Source organism: Thalia democratica, chromosome 9, assembly GCF_965202585.1.
Source record: "Thalia democratica chromosome 9, ktThaDemo2.hap1.1, whole genome shotgun sequence".
Classification (NCBI taxonomy): domain Eukaryota; kingdom Metazoa; phylum Chordata; class Thaliacea; order Salpida; family Salpidae; genus Thalia; species Thalia democratica.
The window spans coordinates 11982705-12000694 of NC_139173.1; the positions used below are offsets into that span (position 1 = coordinate 11982705).

The following is a 17990-nucleotide window of genomic DNA, read 5'->3' on the forward strand; positions in this document are numbered from 1 at the left end:
AAAACAGAGATTTTAAAATCTAATAAAAGTCATTCTGACAAAAAAACGCAGTAACATAATCTGTTTTAGGCAAACTTTTATTAATTATAGTAATAATCTTTAATCTTTTTATAACAAAATAAAGGAGTAACTGTTGATAGTTCATTTTTCAAATAAGATTAAACACAACGACTCAAGATTTTACAATCAAATTTCAACAAATCTAAAACTACTGATAAAATATTTTATCAATTTTAGACTTAGTTTGTATTTTGTTGAATTTATGCTTTGTCATCAATTTTGTTATACCATACTTGAATTAAAAGAGAATTTAAAAACTGACTATGTGCTGTTAATTACATCGAATTTGCAAGCAGTATTCAAATTTAAGCCAGCATTTTATAATTACAAATAATAGTTTCTATATTAAAAAGTAGGAACGCTTCACGATTTTGCGTGTCATCCTTGCGCAGGGGCCATGCTAATCTTCTCTGTATCGTTCCAATTTTAGTATATGTACTGCCGAAGCAAGTACGTGAAGTACAATCACAAAGCTAGTATATATACGCGTCGGTTCAGTATGATACAAACGTTTGTTATAACAGCTATTACGTCACGTAATAAGAGAGCGTTTTTATAGTGAATGATTTTGTTCTCTCGTTTGAGAAGAAAAAATCTTTGCTTGAGCAGACAGTTCTATAAACTTAATAAGTTTTCTTATGTTTTCAAAATTATTAACAACTTTATAAAAACCTTCTAAATAAACTCCATATTTTGAAATAAAATCCTTCTTTAGTGAATGACTTTGCTCTCTATTTCTAAACAAAAATTTGTTATTGAGCAAGTATTTTAGTAGAGGGAAACAGTGTTTAACGTTTTTATAAAGCTTTTAAACAATATACTAAAATTAACTTATAAGTTAACTGTAGACATAAATTTGTTAATAGTAAAATATGTTGAAACGGATTTCTATATAAACTATCTTAACTTTTAAAGCTGCTATTTGTAGTTCTTGACAAGTTTTGACACAATGGTTAGTAAAAAATACAAATAAAAAACCATAACGTTTGTGTTTTTTTTTTCTTTTTGAAAAACTACATACTTAATAACCTAGTGTGCACATTAAACAAAAACCTAAAAACGGCTGAATTAGGTCATATTAAGGCTATAAAAAAAACACAAGTTAGTAAGTATATGACTTTTTTAAGTTATCAATTAACTAATTGTTTAAATAATTAACAGCTATACATTTAGCTTGGAAAACTTAAAAAAAACATATAAATCAAATGTACACATGAAATAATTTTAAAATATTTACTTCGTTACTAACAATCACAAGCTGAAATTACCTTTCAAACAAACCCATAACAAATAAAACAATTTCAAACACTGTACAAACCTAAAAAAAAAGCTTAGCTTTATTGCTGAGCAAAAATATTTAAATAGCTTTCATTACAAAAACTTTATTTTTACACAAATAGAATAATTTTGCTAATAAGAAAATAAACTCAGTAAAAACTTTATTGAAAACATCTTAACTTCACGACTTTTACTTAACAAAATAACACCATAAATTTAAAGGCTACCTTATTTTATTTTTATTTTATGGTAGGTACAATAGTCTTTTATTTACTTATAATACTTGTTGACATGTGTTTAACTACGTGTGTGAGTTTATACTAATTTTCTAGCTTTTAAAACTTACGATAAGCTACGTCCTTCTAATTTTATAATGGAGTAAAAAAAAATTATAAATTTATGTTTATCATAACAACATTTAAAAACTATAAAACTAAATTCTCTATTAAAAACTTAAAACAAATTTAACTTAAATTTTAAACTTATAAAATTTTCTAAACTACTACAATTGTTTCTATATTTCTACTAAAGCCAGCAAAAGTATAAAAATATCAATTGGAGTTAGCTTTTTTAATTTGTCTTTCTTCTGCCTCCGGTTTTTCAACTTTGATCTTCTTACATTCACTTAAGATGGAGTCATTTGACTTTCTTTTCAAATAGTTTTTATGTCTTCTGTGGTTTTTTATTAACTTATTTAGTACTTGATTTAGATTGATACTTTTTTTCAAACTATACCTTAAACAAACAGCTACCAATTTAATTTTGTTTTATACTTTATTATCAAATACAAATTATACTCAAAGCTATATTTTACATTTATGAAATTAATTTAAACACTTTATGCTTTCAATATAAAATAATTATTATATTCCAGGAGTAAAATAAAGTCAATCAAAGTGTTAAGTATTAAACAGACGCATAAGCAATGATACTAATAGAATATTTTTACTTAGTAATAATAAAAAAGGATAGATGGAAAAAACTTATTATTTGTACTGCATATAAAAAATACATTATAAATTTCAGCTTTAAACAATTAAAACCATTAAGTTTTTAAATACAGTAACCTCTAGCTTATTTACGCACATTGTGTCCAGAGAAAAAACGCGTAAAGATACGAGAAATCGTAAAGATACGAGAGGTACCAAATATACTTACTATAATAGCCGATTTTTTATATTACTTCTAGTTAAAAGCAGACTTGGGAGTTTCCTACTTTTAATAATTTGTTTACTTTATTTATAAATATGAAAACAAAAGATAAAACTATACATTGTTAAAAAAACAGATTTAAATTTATATAAAATAAAAACACTTGTAGAAAATTTTTACTAATTTTATGTTTACTAAAAAACAATTTAGATTTGTATTAAGTGTAAGCTCTTAATTTATTAAAAGTCACTGCTACTTTTTGCTAGGAAGTTTCATTGATTCTTTTTAAGATGTTTATCCATATATAGGGGAAGAGTACTGTATTAACTATTTGTGTTTTAAACTCTCATTATTTCATTGTTTAACACAACCATATTTCTTTGAGAATTTTAAATTAATCTCTTATTGTTAACAAAATTTCTGATATACTGAGGTATAACTAAATGTTTATCAATTAGTCAAGGAACATAAAGTTACAAAGTCTAAAGATATAGAGAGGTGAGTTCAAATTTAAAAACATATTTTAAATAAAAATATACAATAAACCTAATTTGTACAATATCAAAATAATATTAAAACTTTATTTATTTTTATTTTTTAGAATTCTAAAATCGTAACTAAACGAGAGTGCGTAACGTCACGAGTGCGTAAAGATGCGAGAGGTTACTGTACGATTTAAGTAACAACTAAAATTTATTTACTTTAGCTACCATATTTCAACTGCTGCTATAATTTAGTTAGATGATGTCAGTATTTATATTATGTTTAGTATATTTTAAATAAAAACATAGCAACATTGTTTTGTTTAATTTAAAACAAAAAAAACTAGTCGCAAGTTCTTTTTTTTATTATTGACATAAAAACTATAGGGTGTTTTTTGCGAGTAATAACATTTTAAAACCAAACTTATCAACTGATTTTAAATGTTACCTGATAATTGCGTCTTTACTGCCATTTGTATTTATCTTCAACCTTCTAGCAACAGCTTTAAGTTCACTTTTTGTAATACATTTATAATCTACCTCTTCATGATCGACATTTCTGAGAAATTAAAACATGTATAATTTATTGAATTACATTATACAGCTAAAGTTAAAAATTATTTTTTTAACATAGAAATGTGCCACCTTAGATTAAGATTTGAACTCAAAACTGTTTATAAACTATTCGTTGTATATATGTTTATTCTCTAATTTTTGATAGTAAGTACAAAGCCATAATTTTTTTGCCGTCTTTAGAAGAGTTATTTATTTTTTTAGTTATTTATAACTTTTTTACACCCCAGTCATAGTTAACCAAAATTTTTACGTTATTTTATAACTAAAACAAAAAACATGAAGTTTTTAGATATAAAATGTTAATTTTAAAGTTAATAAAAAAAACAATAAACAAAGAAGTTTCCTATTTACTTTAAAAACGATAACTACTTGAGTGGGCAATTACATTTTCTAAATACTATCAAATTAAACAACAAATTAATTAATTTATATGGTAGTTTAATAATATATGAATCGTCATTGAATAAACCGTAGCTTTAAATAAAAGATTTATGATAAAGTAAGTTGTAAAACCTTAAACTAAAATAAAACTAGTTTTTAATTTATTTGGTGGGTTGAGAATTATCACTCTTTTATACAATAAAAAAGCTAATACACTAATAAAACCACATTTAAAAATTAACAAGAGCTAAACATTAAGCATTAGTTATAGTCATAATGATTCGTAGATTTTTTTATCTTTTCAGCGAAACACACAATTTTCTAACATTCAACTAACTTAATTTTAGTTTCACTGTAATTTATGTCAGGTTGAGGTTGCCTAAGATTGCTCTTTTTATCTTTGCTAGGAATGCAAACACCATCCAAATGCTTGTTTATTTGATTTATGCTCAACCTTTTCTGGCAAATTGGACACTCTACTTCTGTAATCATGCTATTTTTCAAACAGTTATATTGAATCAAAAAACTTCATATCGCAAAATAAATCAACTCAGTGTCATTTGAGTTATAACAAAAGTTGTACAAGTTTTTAAGAAAGAAAATTTAATTAGCCCGGCCAGCATGATTTTTTTCAAAAAAATCCTCAACTGTAAATGTAAAACTGATATATGTCCAGAATATCAGGAGTGGCCTGAGTGAGTGCAATCATAAATTTAGCACAATTTAAAATATGAAAAAATAACTAAAAACACTTGTATATATTTAAAAATAATAATACATGCATAATACATGCTATACAAAATTAACAAAAATTTAAGTGTATTCAAAGAAAGCAAAGAGACTTATATTAAATTAATTTTAGTTTCTAGAGATCTGTTTTCAAAATGTATTCTTTAACACTTAAAGTTATACAAACCCACAATGTGACAGAGTTGTAATTAATAGTTTTTGTTACTTAAATAAAGGCGGAGCACCTCTAAAATAAATCAGAGTGAATTACAGCAATAGTTAAAACATTTTTAATTAAACCTTGTTTCAAGTTGTACAACATGCAAATTACAACAAAATAATTTGATTTTTTAATAAATTTGTTTGAAAAATACTTAACGTTGTACATAAATGCAATTCTTTTAAAACAACCTATATTATATTAAAGTAAAGAAAAAAAGTTGGAGCAATACTTTTATTATTATAATTCTGAATCCTTTTATTTGAAATGAACAATATGCGATAAAAATAGAGCTACAAATTTTTAATTATCTATAAAACTTAGACAAGATTTATATACTGAATATTATGTTTAAATCAGTCATAAAATTTGTAGATTTTTCAAAAAAATCATTTGATTTTTTTAAATATAAAATATAGGTTTTTAAATACTTTCATTCTTAAAAAACATTATACAGATTAAACAAGTACAAAATAAATTACGACTACAACCATTCTTATTAAAATAAGTTTAAGTTTGAATGTCAGTTTTGTATTAATGTAAGTAATAAATATAAACTAATTAAACTTTGACTTTTCGTTTTGGCTGGTGTGTAACTTTTCTCATTCTTTTTTCCGTTATTGCATTTAGGTTGATCTTAATAAATTTTCTATAAGTTACTTTTGAAAATACATACTAATTCAAACCCAATTAAATATTTAAAACCTTGTTTATTGTTTCTATTGTCTTTAGTTTTCTTTGTGTTTCTAGTTACCACTATCGTTTTACAATTTGATGTTTTGCTAGCTGAAACTATTAAAAGTTATATTTTAATTTTACTTAATATTTTTTTGTTTTATTAAAAGTTTATTTGGCAAACTAAGTTTCGCTCAAAGAGCTAGTCATTTCTTAAAATTAAAATTTATCATCAAACAGAACAGAAAGTAATAAATATATTTTCTCCTTTTATAAAGTAGAGACATTTAACTATTTATTAAACAATCAAACACATAGTATTATTAAATAGTAAACTAAACAGGTACATTTATTTTAATAAAAAACCATACACTTTGATTTACAAGGTATTATTTATTTATTTATTTTTGTTTAACTTTAAACTATACTTTTTAAAGGTCTTAAATAGTTATATAACGAGAATCGATGATATATTTATATACATACTTATTTCATGTATCTAAATTATTCAGACAAGACTATCACGAATTATACTTTCTTATTTTATAAAAAGTTTTTCTAAATCACTTAATCATCAGATTTTTGATTATTTAAAATTTACTTTAAGTAATAAGAAAGAGTTTAAGAAAAATGTTTTCGTGCAAAAGTTTATTTGTGCATATTTTATTTGTCCACTTAAAATGTATACTGACTGTTGTACCTTTAAACATAATTTCATGTGATTAGAAATAATTTTATAGTCGTAGTCAGCATTATATAAATAAAACTTTTGAATTAATAATTTTGTTATTCTGTAAAAGAAATTAAATTAAACTAAAATACTCATTTGTTAATTTGATACTTTTAGTTTTTACACCTTATAATAAACACAAACTTGCTTTCTTTTTTTTTTTGACTTGCTACTAGTTATGTTTTAATTTTTTTTACATGCGATTTGTAATATGACAGGGTTGCCACTCTTTGAGTTAAAAAACCTTTCCTGAGTGACCAGAAACTTCCCTAAGTAACCTTAAAGTTCCCTGAGTTTCCCTGATTTTTTTCCAAATCCTTGAATTTTTTTTTTTGCTTCTGGCACAAATTACTAATATCTCATGCTCATTTTTCTTCTTTAATAATAAAAGGAAGGTTGTATGTGCATGCTTCTACATTAGATGCTTACTAAACTTGTGAAAAAAACTGTTTTCGAAAACTCAATATTAAAGGGTTAAATCAATTGGGATTAAAAAACAAAACTTGTGCACAATTTTGCGTAAACATGTTAGTTAACTTTAATGAAAAATAGTACTTTTTTTAGACATTTTAATTACTTTTTAACCGAAAACAAGTAGTTGTAAACAAATAACTTAATCTAAGAAATAAGGACTTACTGTACAAAATTAAACTACTTAAGTAACTAAAAATTTTAAGGATATTAGAACTTTTCAACGCATAGTTAACCACAACTTTTATACCTCTAAACTGTTTGTTTTTAGTCATAAAAAATATAAATTTATAAATTTTAATAAACTACGATGTTAATTTTAATAATACTGAAGAACTAGCCGCAAGGCTAAAAAATTTCTAAATAACAACTTAAAAATAAATTATTTTTATTTTTATTATTATTATTTTTTTGAAGGAACTGGATTATCTAAATCTCATTTTAGATTTAGAAAAAATGTTCCCAATCCCTGAATTTTTTGTTTTATTTTAAAACTTCCCTGAAATTTTCAGAAAAAATCAAAACTGCCCTGAGTTAAAAAAAAAATTCTCTGAGATCTTCTACAATTTAAAATTTCCCTAATTTTCCCTGAATTCCCTGAGTGTGTGGCAACCCTGATATGATTAGTAATGCTCTCCTTTTTATTTTTATCAGTATTATAAATACATTTCCATCTGTATTTCATATTTAATGTCATTTTAAAACTATTTGGAGTGTCAAATAAGTTATAAAGTAATATTGTTATTTAATATTTATTGAGTAAAACAGTTTAAGATACAACAAAGCTTACATAATATTCTTAATCTTTTAGAATAAACGACCTAGTTATAGCATTGAATTATATTTATTTAAATAAACGTTATACAATGTTCTGATTAAGGTAGAAGTTGAAATACATCTACAATAATAATCTTAAATTATTAAAAAATTAATTTCTAAAAACAAACAATAATTCATAAATGTTACAGATTATAATTACTAAACTCAAAACTTTAAAAAAATAAGTTTTAATTTATATATAAAAATTATAACTTTACTACAAAACTAATAACAAACTCACAACTTGGGACTAGCCAAGTGTTAAAAAAACTTATTTAAATTTAAAACCTAATTAATTTAATAGAACTCTTTTATGAAAACTAGTTACCTGAGTCTTCAGATGTTCCGTGCAAAGACAATAAAAGAGAATTTTCATCATCTTTTAACTCTTTTTGAGGCTCATAATAAATTTGTGTGTTTTCAGCAAAACATTTTTCTTGTGATATACTTGTTTTTGATTTACTTAATTCGTCATCAGTTTTATTATCAGAAGATTGTATCTGGTTGGAAATATCTATTTCTACTACACTTAGTCCTCCTTCTTTAGACTCATGTGTTGGTGTGATAGTAGTTTGATAACTTTTGTTAAGATTTTGTCTCAAAGAAATTCCATCATTATTAAAAATATCTTGTGAACATATAACATTACCACTACTTTGTAAGTATTTTTCATTTGTATTTTCATTGTCAATGAGAGCAGGAAAAACACTAGTGTCTTGAATTGCTGTGCGATCCAATAAATTTTGGCTGGCATTATTATTTTCAGACTTAGCAACTTCCACATCTTGAACAGTATTTAACGTATTTTTCTCTTGTGAAATACTTTCTTGTAACACAGCAACTTGTTTGGATGGTGAAATTATAGACTTTTCCCATGTAATGGCAGGTGTTACTAGATTTGGATTAGGTTCTAAAAATTTAAAATTATTTATAAAACATTAAGTGTTAAATAGGTAGACTAAATCTTGACAGACTGTAAACTTTTGTAAATGTAAAATGATAGCTAAATAGAAAAATAATTATAAATTTTGTAACTCTTACAAAAATCTTAATAAGATCTAAACTAATTTACTAGCATTTTATATTTTCCATATAAAACTTCGATTTAAATTAACTACTAACAATAAGACAACTTAAGAAACTATTTAACGCACAATAGTATTATTCTTTTACATTCACCAGTTTTAAAGTGATACGATGTCAAATACTAAGCAACTATGAGATAAATATCAAAATTGCAAAAAAATAATTAAATAAGTAGAAATCAAGATAATTAACTTTAAAAAAAAATATTTTAGAATTATTAACCTAACAAGATTGTCGTGAGTTTATGATGATATCATATTTTATTCTACTATTTTTGAAAGGACTAGTGAGTTAAAAAAAAGATCAATTTTTATAAATTAAAGCTATTGTGAGCCTAAGAACTTGACAAAAATTTGTAGCACATAAACAACTTGCTTCAACTGTAATCATTTATTTTTTATTAATATATTAGTAATATATATTATGAATAGTAATATTTTTACTAAATATCATTAGTTTTAATTTGCTTTAACTCATGCCATATTGGTTAGTCGTATATATAATACACTTTGAAAATTTTTTAAATGTAAGAAAACAGTAATTGCACAGTAATAAAGAATTACTTTTACATGTCCTGTGTAACTGTAAATAAACTACTGACTTTGTAGAAAAAAACACCTGTAAGTTTACTATTTTTAAAAAATCATATTTTCAGACGACTAAGTATAATACGTTTTTATCAACAATTACATTTTAATTAAAATCACTTTTACTTAAACGTAGCATTATTTCAATTTTTTATTAAACCCAGTTTTTATTTCAGCCATCACCAAAAAAAAACTGACTAAGTCAGTCAAAAAATAAATCTGGTTTTCAAAAAAGGAATTTCTACACCTTTATAATTTACCAGTTTAGTTTATAACCAAGTATACTGAAACTATAAAAAGTAAAGAAAAAACTTTTAACAAATTAAAGTATTTTAGTTACTTTGTGATGCTTGCAGTACACTTATTTGCGGTGAAGCAAATAAAATGTTTGGATTTGCTTCCATGGTCTCTTGATTTATATCAAGTTTATTTTGAAGTAAATCTAGTTCATCGTTTTCATCGTCAGTTTCATCCACCTGACTGTAACTTTTTTCCTAAAAAACAAACAAAATGTTACGTTGTATAATCATTTTATGCGCAAGTATTTTTTAAAATGGTCAAGTATTTATTACATATTTAGTTAAAAACTCGAAATATTAACTCTACTGGATGTGTAACAAACTAGTAGTTTCTTAAAAAACTTTTTTATTTAAACCGTTATTTAAACTTTTATATACTAATTTTCAGTTAGAAATCATCTGTTAGTGAATTTATGTCCTAAATATGTAAGATAACTAACTTTTTGTGTCAACGTGTCAGCAAAACTTTCTGATATAATACCAAGCTTTGATAATTGTTCTCTGTTGACGTTTTATTCAGGATAACAAATCGAAAAATATTTCAAAGATAGATTTTAGTTTCATTTTATTTAAATATTTTATGATAATCTACAAAGTATTAAAATATTATTCTAAAAAAATCTTTTAGTGATCATTAATACAGTAAAGTAATGATTCAAAACTAATAAAAAAATTTGATTTTTAAATGAATTAGAATATTTTTGCTTATAACAAATAGCATTTATAAATACAATTTAGAAAATTAAATTTAAAAATTATAAGTATCAAAAATTTAATTACTTAATTTATAATTAAAACTTTTTATTTTCTTATCTCCAAAAACTTTATTATAGACCTCACTACATATAAATCTTACCTCATATTTTACCACATATTGATAATAAATTAAAATTGACTAATAATGATAAAAGCAATTTATCATATTTTTCTAAATAAAAATGAAAACTGACATTTAAAATTCAAAACTAACTTCAATATCTTAACTTCACAAACAATTTTGTCAACCACATAGTTTGGAATGTACTTGAACTTTGGAACAGGCTAAAATTTTATAAATAAGTAAATATTAAAAACAAATAATGTTAAAAATCCTACTTGGGTCAAATTTAAATAATTTAATTTATATTTATAAACCATCTTGATAAAAACAACCATTGAAATACAAAACTTAAAACAAATAAATCTACAATAACTAGATAATTCTGAACTTTTACTTGATTTGATAATATTTTAAATCAAGTCCCCAAATTTTTAACAGTGGTAAAAAACTTGAACGAATACAAACTCTAAACACATTAACTAATTTTAAAAAACCTTGATTTTATTCTTACTGTTAGAATCTTAAATATCTGATGTTTAAAAAAAAAGAGAAACAGACTTTATTAAGATTTTTATTTTAGTATCTTTTACTTAAGGCCATAGATCTTTTAATATTACTTTTTTTGCAAGCTTTAGATAAAAGTATTTCTAATTTGTAAATAGAAGTAAATCTTTTTAGCGTATAAAAACTAATACTTGAGGATTAAAGATGAAAATCTTAAATATTTTTGAGACATAGTTTTTATGTAAAAAACAACAAGTGTGTAGAAAACAATTTTCGAGTTTTCAGTTTTCTCAAAATACTTAAAACTTTATAAAAATCTACATCCTCCTAGATTTTTTAGGCTACAGCTCTTAATTTTTAGAATAAGACTTTCACATTGTTTATAACAAAATCTTTGAAGAACTTTTATTTTTAATGTTTATGTTATTTAAATTTTAAAAAAATACTTGTTTTCTTTTATCCATACAATAAATTCTTAAATTTTAAAAAATCTTAGTATTCCATTTAGATTTATTATAAAATGTTAGAAAACTTTTTACAACTAACTTAACTTTAAAAAAACATAAACTAAGTAAAATTTTAGGCTCATTTTTCTAACAAGTTCTATCTAACATGGGCTGATATGAGAAAGAAACAGCAAAGTTATTTTTAGGTTTATGTATTCTCAAACACTACAAAAAAAAATTGTGTAGAATAAAAGTACTTCAAAAGTTAAGACACTTTCTATTACTTTTAGAGATAAAACAAAAATAGTATTAGTAACTTATTTTTTACAACAAACTAAAACTAACAGTTTGACATATTGGACATTGTTTAGAAGTTCTGACAATAGCTCTACAGCACTGGTAGCAAACTGTTTTTGTTGTTGTTTTTATTTAAATATAACTTCATAAGATATACACAAATATAAATTTCAATAGTTCTATTTAATATTTGCTTGCTGCTGTTTTTAAACAATATTGTTTTGTACTCTACTTTGTAAATTACTGTGAAAGTTTTATGAGTTATCAATTAGTTTGTAATAAAACTTGTTTAAATTAAAAAAAAATGTTAAATATTATCGAAGTTTGACAAGGTTTTTATACTTACTAACAACTTAATTTCCAATAAATATGAAAAGACATTTACAAAAGTCTTGAATTATAAGTTTAGAAACAAAAACTCATTAAACCAGTTTATTATGAAAAATTTTAATAAAACTTTTTTCACTTATCAGGTTTTTATCAGCAAAATTATATACAGTAAATTAACCCACATAAAAAGACTATTAATATAAGAAATTTTACAAAGTATTAATGCTTTGATAACTTTGCAAGAAAAATTAACTAAAATTTTCTTAGATATTAATAGTTAAGTCTGTTTAACACTAAAAACAAGACTAATTAATAAAGTCAATAAACCTGGTTTGAATAAGACTTTTTATTTATATTTGAATAAAAATCTCAACTAAGATTACATGAAAGATGTCAACAAACAGTAAATAACAATATTTTAAAATAAAAAGTTAGGAACAAATAGGGGTAGGGAGTACAGCACATTTTTCTGGTCATATTGTAAAATTCACATGAGAGTTCAAGATGGAAATTATTTGAAGTGGAAACACCCACCTAAACGTGATTTACTGAACTTGCATATAGATTCTATTCTTGATTGTAAAATTGAAGGGGAATGGAATTTTTTTTAATGAAAAATCTATTACTTTTTCACTGAGAAACCATATGCAAATAGATTTTTTAGTAGAAGAGATGTCTTATACAGAAAGTTAAATGATAGCTTTTTCAAACCTTTAACAGTTTATTAGTTCCATGATTAGTACAAACAGATAGTCCATTAGATTTTATCAATCATGTGACAGTTTTTTTATACTAAAATTTGAAAAAGTATCAGTCCTTTTACAATAATGTTAAGTGTTAATACTAAATGATAACAGTACAATAATCAATTTATTTTGCAATGTTCTTTATTTCTTTGTAAAAGTCTTTATTTTGCAATCATTAACTTAATGTTCAATGCCAGACAACATTATCCATAATAAATCAAAACTTTTTAATATTTTGTTAACTTGTTGTAATGCTAATTGAATAATTATTTAAGGGTCTTTTAAACACTTAAAGCTAAATTAACTATGATATCAAAGATTCCATTAATATACATACCACATCGACTAATTTTTTAAAGGTAAGTTAGTATACCTAAAAAGTTTTGTTTTACAATAATTTTTTTTTTTAAATAACTAACTTGCAATGTTTTAAAAAGCACCATCTTACAGACAAAATTTGCATATTTAGGGTGATTATGACGTCATAATACATCAAAAGCAGTTAATATGTCTTTAAATCTATGTCAATAAATGTAAGCTTTTATTTAAGATATAAATTATAAGTCTAAAACATGTATAGATAGATGATTTTATTAGTATTTAAGTAATTAGTTCACCTAATTATGCATTTTTCATTAAAATTTGAATAGTTAATGTTTATTTATTTTTTACGCATCAATGAGTTCAGATTCACATTACTGCCAATGTCTAAATGTTATTTACTGTTTTGAAATTATTTGAAAAGGTCGGCCAAGGCTCACCGAAACCGGTAATAAACCAAAGCAGTGCTTAAACATTTGTTTTATTATATTTAGCTCTTTACATTGTGTAAGTTGAGCACTTTTTTTGAAGTCAATTTCAATAATATAGTATTTAAGTCAAAAAATATGTGATATTTGGGGTTGAAATTAGTTTTTTGGGCGACATACTTTTTTTTGCAAAATTCATTTATTTATTTTAGATACTTCTTAATGAAGCAAAAACACATCCAAATCACATGGACTTATAAGTACAATAAACATCACCCAAGTACTCCCTACCCCTAGAACAAAACAAAACTTACAGTTATGCGAACATTTTCCAATTAAAGTGGCTTGGTTTAGCAACTTATTGCAATATTGACATGATGCATGATGATATATTTTCTAAAAAAAATTTTTAGATTATACTCAGTATTTAATAATATTGTTATTTAGCCAGACAATAAACTTTAAGATCATCTATAAATACTTACTGTTGTAGGAAGTTATTGTTAGTTTTAAGATACAAATTGCAACATAACATATATTAGCTGATATTACCCGTTTACTAGAAAAATGGTTGAAAATATGTTTTTTGAGCATATTAAAAAAAATTTCAGAGATGCATAAGGTAAAAAATGTAAGAAAAAGTATTTTTTTAACATGTGTTGGATAGTAGTTTCAATCTTTCAACTTACAATTTAAAAGTCTTCTATGTCATTAAAACCTTTAAGGAACTACACATTTAAATAAAATAAAAAATTATTCACAAGACTGAGTATATATATTTTTTTTAATTTTACGAATCCTAAAAATCAATAAACTTTATAATATTAGACTGGTCAGACGTATAATAATTTGATAAATAAAGGACAAGCCTTTAAGTATGTATACTTTTTATATAATTTTTCATAAAAATTGTACTTATTGTGTGGCTGATGGTGTAAGGGTCCTAATGAAAGCTTTGAAAACTCTCTGAGTTGAATGTTACAAGACCAGAACTTAGTATTTAAAAATTTACAAAAATACTAAACAAGTTAAAAACTGTTTTTATAATTGAGTTTATCTTTTAATTTTTGTTAAAAAAGCATCACTCTCATCAAATTTCTTTATTTACACAACATTTATGTAGTACTAATGTTTACATATTAAATATTTTAATGTTTAAATGATTTTTTTTTTGATTTAATGGTAGTTTGAAAAATTATAAACTAACATCAAGTGTATCAAAGATACTCATCTTCTTTTCTCAACAATAATGCTGCATTTTAAATTTACTACTGTAGTAAAACATGCATACAATTAAGTATTCAACATTCAGTACTATGTCTACTACACACATCTATCTAGGTTTTGAAAACGAGTTCAATTGTCTAATTTTGACATCAAATAGATTTTTTTTAACAATAGTTATATATAGTGTGTTTTACGGTTTTCTAGATTAAGTTTGAAAATTTTACAAACACCTTACATTGCAATTTTTACTTGTTCATATAATTTAATATAGTTACAAATATTCTTATTAAAAATTCTTATTCTTCATAGTTTAACCGACTAATTTTAGATGTGATACAACAAGGCTTCAAAGAGTTTATATTATTTTCAGAAAGTTTATTTTCTAAGTGTTTTTTTAAGATATCCAATAACAATTTAAAATATTCAAAATTACTTTAGAATTAGAATATATAAGTAAAACTTATTTTTAACTCCACAAAAGGTAAAATCTCAATTAGTAAAATACCAAAATACTTAAAGTAATCCATTTTTAAGGATTGTACAACTTTTCTCAATAAATTTACAAATATATTGACAAAGGAAGCTTATTTATTTTAAATAATCATTGTTTTTAAATCAAAACTTTCATAATTGCTTTCCTTTTATAAAAAACCATTAGCTCAGCTACTTGCATGTACTAGGATAAATTTTGTAAGTTATACTTAAGATATTTATTTTATTCAAAGTTACTTTGAAACTACTTTAACTCTAAATAAATAATAATTTAAACTAAAAAAAAGTGTTGAAGATTTTAAATCAAGTTGCATACACGTGAAAATTAGCTTTCACTGTTATAATATATTAGTTTGTTTGATTTTTTGAGTGTATAATTTAGATACAAACAAATAATGTTAGCGAAGATAACTTTAAACAACAAAATATTAATTGCAAACAAACACTATAATCATTTAAGTGTATAAAAATTAAATAATTAAAAACAAACTCAAAGTTGAAAACAAAATAACATTATTTTTTAAGAAGTGTAGCAAAATAATGTGCTTTAGAGTACATCTGTTGTTTCTTAAAAAGGAAAATTATGTAAAGCTTATGTTTGTGCGTAAGAAACCACATTTGAAGACAGCATAGAAAAAATTAGCTACCTAGTTTTTACCACCATTTTAAAATTTTCTAAAAAAAACATCTATGTAAACTGTATGGAACTTTAGAAATTCGACCTTAAAGGTTTTGGTTGGAAAATTTGTAAGTGTAGCAACATTAATCACAAAAACACATTCTACGAGTTTTAGACGATTTTAAGTTCTTAATAAAAAAACTTCAAAATAACAAAAAATTATAGAAAATTGCATAAAATCAAAAATATTTTCTTGAAACTTTTTTCAAATTGTCTTACAACGCGTAGAATGTATTTTTAAAATAAATGCTATTTGCTACATGTTCAAAAATTTTAAGCCAAAAACTTTAAGGTCGAGTTTTAAGATTCTACACAATAAACATAAGGGTTGTTTTCAGAAAAAATGTGAAAAAAATATCCGGAAACTCGAGGGTTGAGCCAACAAAATATAAAAAAGTAAGTTTAATTAAAAACCAGTCATTAAACTTTCTAATCAGCTTTAGATTTACGACTAAATAACCTTACTAAATAAAATTTAAACTAATTTGTAATTGAAAAAAAGGTTAAAGTTTTTTAATATTGTTTATTGAACGACAAAAAACGCTCAAAAAGTAAAGTTCAAGGACCTGGTACATAAAAAACCTTTCGGTTATCGAGTCATACACCAAAACAGTTTAACGTCATGTCCAGGACTACTGTGTAGGTAGGTAAAGCTTAATAATTTTTTAAAAGAGTTATTTACTTTAATTTTGTAACATTAGTCCGAAGTTTAACTAATTTAATGACAAGTATACTTGAAGAAGCGACTGTTTTAACTTTAAAACAAATAGTGCCTAAAGAAAGTTTGTACATTAGAAAGTCTTCGAACAGTAACGACGCGTGATCTTTTTCTTAGGGGGCTGCAGATTGAAATTATTGAATAAAATTTTTACTTGTTTGAAATATTAAGATAAAACTGATAAAGGTTTATAAAGAAAAAATCAAATTAAAAGGCCAAAAATTAATTAAAAACGTCTGAACTTGAATCAAAAAAATATGTTAAAAAAAAAAATTAAGACTTTTTTATAACTTTTTTTAATTATACGCTTAAGCTACCAAAAAGTATGTTGTTAAACATACATGTGTATATAAATCTAGATATTTTAAAAGCATACATATAGAACCGTTAAATATTAAAATAAAAACTATATATTTTGAAACTAAAATAACAACATAAAGTAATTTTGATAATAAACTAGTAATTAGAGGTTAATTTAAAAAAAAAATCAATTATGAATTTTTTAGTTTTTAGAGATGCCTCAAACATCATTATATTACTTTGTGAAAAGGACAAAATTTGAAAAACTAGAAAACAAAAATTGTACATTTAAAGACAATCTGTGTCTCGCTAAGATTTTATTTTTGGTACATTTGCCTTTCAAGTAACTTTTAAAAAAAAATTGGCCCATTCGCCCCTTTTTTTTTTTTTAATAGTAAAAAAACATCAGTCTCAAACTCTACCCCTTGCAACGATAAACGTTTTCTGGGGATATTACACATAATTAACAAATAAAGAATAAAAATTTTTAAGTATGAAAAACTAAATGTATTAGAAAAATTTTAACTAACAAAATTCGGCCGGATTTTAGTTTGAAAAAGATCTGGATCAATTTCAATTTGTGGATCTTTAAAAAATATAAAAATTTTGACGAAAAAGACCAGAAAATCATTATTTAAAACTAAGTTAGGGGTTTTTATTTAAAAGTAGGAGAAAATAAATGCTACAGTGCTTTCAAACATATGATTCATAGTCTAGTCTAGACTATAAAAAATGTTTTTGAAAATTATAAAGAAGTGATAAAACTTAAATCATCTCTACACTACGTTCGCATGGTATAAATGTTAAGTTTTCTGAGTTTATTAAATACTTTAGTGCAAAGTAAAGAAGTTAAATTTAAAAGAAGTAGCAATTAATTTTTTTAGAATTACAATAACTTATGGTAAAAAAAAATCAGTCTGAAACTCTACCCCTTGCAATGATAAACGTTTTCTGGTGTAACTTAGTGTGACCTAATGGTGTAGGAGTCTTAATAATGGTTTTAAAAACTCTCTGAGTTAAATATTGCAAGATCAAAACTCAGTTGTCAACACATATACAGTTTTTTTCAATGTTATAAGATTTTATTTTCATTATTTTACGATAAGTATATACAAAATATTTAAAATAGAGAAAAAA

At 23.7% G+C, this 17990-nt stretch overlaps 1 protein-coding gene and 1 non-coding gene across 2 annotated transcripts; both read right to left on the reverse strand.

Moving 5' to 3' along the window:
* Positions 1–407: 407 nt before the first annotated feature.
* On the reverse strand, positions 408–514 carry LOC145845299 (U6 spliceosomal RNA). Its single transcript, XR_014370343.1, has one exon. It is a non-coding gene; the product is annotated as a U6 spliceosomal RNA (small nuclear RNA).
* Positions 515–1760: 1246 nt separating this feature from the next.
* Positions 1761–14672, reverse strand: LOC145844394 (uncharacterized). The gene is made up of 12 exons (XM_082951791.1): positions 14645–14672; positions 13752–13833; positions 11661–11722; positions 10516–10586; positions 9986–10046; positions 9587–9740; positions 7902–8483; positions 5584–5670; positions 5446–5514; positions 4267–4411; positions 3421–3531; positions 1761–2010 (listed from the first exon to the last, which is right to left on the reverse strand). The coding sequence occupies exons 1-12, from the start codon at positions 14666–14668 to the stop codon at positions 1890–1892; spliced, it is 1569 nt and encodes a 522-aa protein (XP_082807917.1). The 5' UTR covers positions 14669–14672; the 3' UTR covers positions 1761–1889.
* Between the last annotated feature and the right edge of the window lie 3318 nt (positions 14673–17990).

Coding starts and splice junctions, on each gene's coding strand:
- LOC145844394 (XM_082951791.1), bottom strand. CDS start 14,668: ATGAGTATCTTTGATACACTTGAT. Junction 8,484..9,586: donor TGTACTGCAAGCATCACAAA/GTAACTAAAATA, acceptor TTAAATTTTTAG/AACCTAATCCAAATCTAGTA. Junction 3,532..4,266: donor TACAGTGAAACTAAAATTAA/GTTAGTTGAATG, acceptor TTAATTTCTCAG/AAATGTCGATCATGAAGAGG.